This window comes from Garra rufa, unplaced genomic scaffold, assembly GCF_049309525.1.
Source record: "Garra rufa unplaced genomic scaffold, GarRuf1.0 hap1_unplaced_109, whole genome shotgun sequence".
Lineage (NCBI taxonomy): Eukaryota > Metazoa > Chordata > Actinopteri > Cypriniformes > Cyprinidae > Garra > Garra rufa.
Genome location: NW_027394384.1, coordinates 44,957 through 48,628, shown reverse-complemented (window position 1 = coordinate 48,628; position 3,672 = coordinate 44,957). Strand labels below are relative to the sequence as shown.

The following is a 3,672-nucleotide window of genomic DNA, read 5'->3' as shown; positions in this document are numbered from 1 at the left end:
GCCTCGACCAATTGGGGTGAAGGGACAGATAGAGATGCAATGGCCCAGCACTATACAAAGACTCACATATTCTTTAGTTAACTTATTTTCCCCACTTTGCATAGAGACAAATGGTCTGCCAAAACACAAGTGGAGAAACACAACCACTGGTGATGTCACTTACTTATTTTAAATGAAATCCCCTCAGCAGCTTTCAAAATGGCTTCCAATTGGTTTCTTCCATAAAAGGAAGGCTTCTTGAGGGTAAGGCTGTTGGGCAGTCCAGCAACTTGTATGGTCATGCCCTGATTCACCAGGGACTGGTAGGGGAGCCTTCCAGTACCTCCAGCCTCCTCTGAAAGACACAGGCACACACACACACGTTTTATGGGGACATTCCATAGGCGTAATGGTTTTTATACTGTACAAACCGTACTTTCTATGGCCCTACACCTACCCTACACCTAAACCTAGCCCTCACAGGAGATTGTGCATACTTTTACTTCATCAAAAAAACTCATTGTGCATGATTTATAAGCCTGTTTCCTCATGGGGACCTGAGAAATGTCCCCACAAGGTCAAAATCTACTGGTATTCCTATCCTTGTGGGGACATTTGGTCCCCGCAACGTGATGAATACCAGGTACACACACACACACACACACACACACACACACACACACACACACACACACACACACACACACACACACACACACACACACACACACACACACACACACAAACACAAACACACAAACACACATGTATGCACATGTTACACAAAGTTACACAGCTGGATAATTGTGACTCTCCCCTCTAGCTGCAAACATTCATTCTGGTAAGGTGTCATAATCTATTGGTTGATGAGCACATTAGATAAATTATTTATTTATTTGATAATAATGCCATGGATTCATGAAGGCATATTAGGTTATCAAGATAAGCAGTTTCTTTACATCAGCTTTAAAAGTATTTGAACATACACTTACTATATTTTTGGTTGAACAGATCTTGCACTTTTCCTACCAGCACACTGACTTGATCTTTAGTACTGGGTGTTATGGCTGAGGAGCTGGCTAAAGATGTAACAACAGACAACAATTAATTTCATAAAACTGTATTATGTATATTCACACTATTACGGGCCTGTGTCCATTTCTGTGGATTTTCATAAGCAATACCTTTGAAATGCAGTGCAAAGTTGTTCACTGTGTCCGTTGAGTCAAGGAAATCAGTGGCTCCTTTGCTGCTTAGTTCATACACCTCTAAGCTGGATTTTTGGCGGTCAAATGACAAAATGGCTGTTTCCACACCCAAATCCTCAAGCTTGGACACCTTTACAATATTAAGATAAACAAGACAACCACAAAAAATAGAAATATAATTGATTAAACACAAAATAGACAAAACCTACTTTTAAAAATCCAACACACACTAAAGGAACAGCTCATTACAGGGTTCGGCAATATATGAAAACAGTGTTGTCACACGTAGCAAATAAGTGGTCAGGGACCACCAGGGTTACATTAACTATACATTAACTGTGTTTACATAGAGTCCAATATCCAACTAATAATTTGACTCATAGCAATGTGTGACTACTAATGCTTCAATTGACCACCTTGATCTGAATAGACCAGCTTAACCAGTAGGAATTTAGTTTGAGAGGGTGGTATGAGCCTTTGACAATTTCTTCAATGTGAAAATATTTAATGTTGATAGCCTTTAAACAAAAATCAGCTGGAATATGTATTTGATAAGAATTAATTTGAAATTATATAAAAAAAAATCTACAGATAAACAATCCAGTTGTCTGTCAAACTGTTCTGCTCACATCACAATTGCTTTCACATCATTCTTGCATCGAATACTCTAATAATACCACTAATGCCAAGCAAATGAAGCCTCTATCCAAACCTCTAACTTTAGCTTCTTAAGGTGCATTTTAATTCGGGCGTCCCTCATTTCAGGGCTAAGGGCCTGCCCATGTGCCCTCAGTGCTGCTGCCTCTTCAATGTATTTATTTTTTTCATCTTCCCCCAATGTGGCCCACCTGCCCTTGATATCATTCATTGTGCCTAAGGAAAAAATAGTTGCACAGAAAACGTATTACTTTAGAGTCAGCATGTCTTTTTTTTAAAGTAAATTCATACAATGACAATCTGTCCAACACACTAATTTACTTGGGTTGTGAAACCCATTTCTCTATAACAACTCTGTTTAAACAAGATAACATGTAAAGTTGATGACCTGATGATTCTTTTTAAGACACACAGCAGTCTTACACTGATGAATGCAACTTGTAACCCTTGTAAAGCCCTGATGTAAACAGGGCTGCTATGTACAACAACAAACCATTTAGTTCAACAATTGAAAGCATCTGTTAAATATTGTCTCTCACCTTTGTTTCTCAATACATCTCTACAAAAAAGATTGTAAGGTGACAGCTCTCTGATATGAACTCTGGCCTTTGCTGGCCGGGGCTCAGAGGTAGCTTTTGTAATTATGGATCTTTTGTAATTACCGATCCAGTTCTGAAAAAGAAAAAAATAACAAAAGTATTAGACCAGGGGTGCTTAATCATGTTCCTGGAGATCTACCTACCTGTAGACTTTAGTTCCAGCCCTGCTCCAACACCGATGTCTGCAATTATCAAGTGCTACCTAAGAGATTATTTAGCTGGTTCAGGTGTGTTTGATCAGGGTTGGAGCTGAACTTTGTAGGATGGTAGATCTCCAGGAACAGGATTGAGCACCCCTGTATTAGACCAATTAAACTGAATTTTAACAAAACACTTAATTTATACAAGCAGTTCTTTAGAATGCTATATTTATTTGACACGTTGATTGTTAGTGTGGCACTAAAGTAAACCTTACTTCTATGACACTGGTGTCCAAACACGTAGCTGATGCAGCTCTTGCTATTAAGGGTGAGCCGACATGCTTCATTCCCTCCTTAAAAAAAGAAATCAAGGTCTCCCTTTGCTTTTCATTAATGTGCGTTCTCTCTTGTTGAATAAAAACAAAGAAAGAAAAAGCTAGTCAGTAATAAATCAGTAATAAAAAAAACAGTGTTGCAGATCATACCATCGTTCTCGGACACACTTGTCTAATGCTTCTAGATTAGCAACTGTGTAAGGCTTACCTCTCTGAGCCATCTTTAACCTAAAACATAAACAGAGAGAAACTTGCACAGACAGATTTGTGAATGGGCCCTCTCTCTAAACAGCCCAAAACCAATTTTGGATTGTTCAACATAGACATAATGCATGGAAGTAATAAAAGAAACTTACCACAGAACTCCTTTGCAACTTGCTGGAAATGGTAAATGGAGAAAAAAAAATTAGGTAAAGAGATATTAATGTTTCACAGGCAGGCAGACCTGTGACTTTGGGTTTTATTTTTCAAGTTCAATGTTGAGGACAGCAATATATGTGACACACAGAGACACCACAGTCTATTTACTTCTAATACATTGCCAGTGTTCATCTTTTGCATGAAATGTAATTGTAAGCTTCCTCATGTGGGATCAAATGCAGTCAAGCTTTATTTTAAATTATAGTGAAGATTCCAAACATACCAAAGAGCCATAAAATACGTCTTGGGTTTGAATGTTTCACTGAATATGAGTATGATATAGCTTCAGTGACACAATATATGCAATAAGCAAAAAATAAGTCTTTACAAATAA

The 3,672-nt window shown here is 38.1% G+C and overlaps 1 protein-coding gene across 1 annotated transcript; it reads right to left on the bottom strand.

Annotated features, from left to right (window-relative positions):
* Positions 1-163: 163 nt before the first annotated feature.
* Positions 164-3,139, bottom strand: LOC141316575 (uncharacterized; the record flags this gene model as incomplete). The annotated part of the gene is made up of 7 exons (XM_073832793.1): positions 3,127-3,139; positions 2,859-3,019; positions 2,384-2,516; positions 1,900-2,060; positions 1,164-1,317; positions 972-1,058; positions 164-334 (listed from the first exon to the last, which is right to left on the bottom strand). Coding segments are annotated over exons 1-7 (880 nt in total), but the record flags the coding sequence as incomplete, so codon positions are not given.
* Positions 3,140-3,672: the final 533 nt, after the last annotated feature.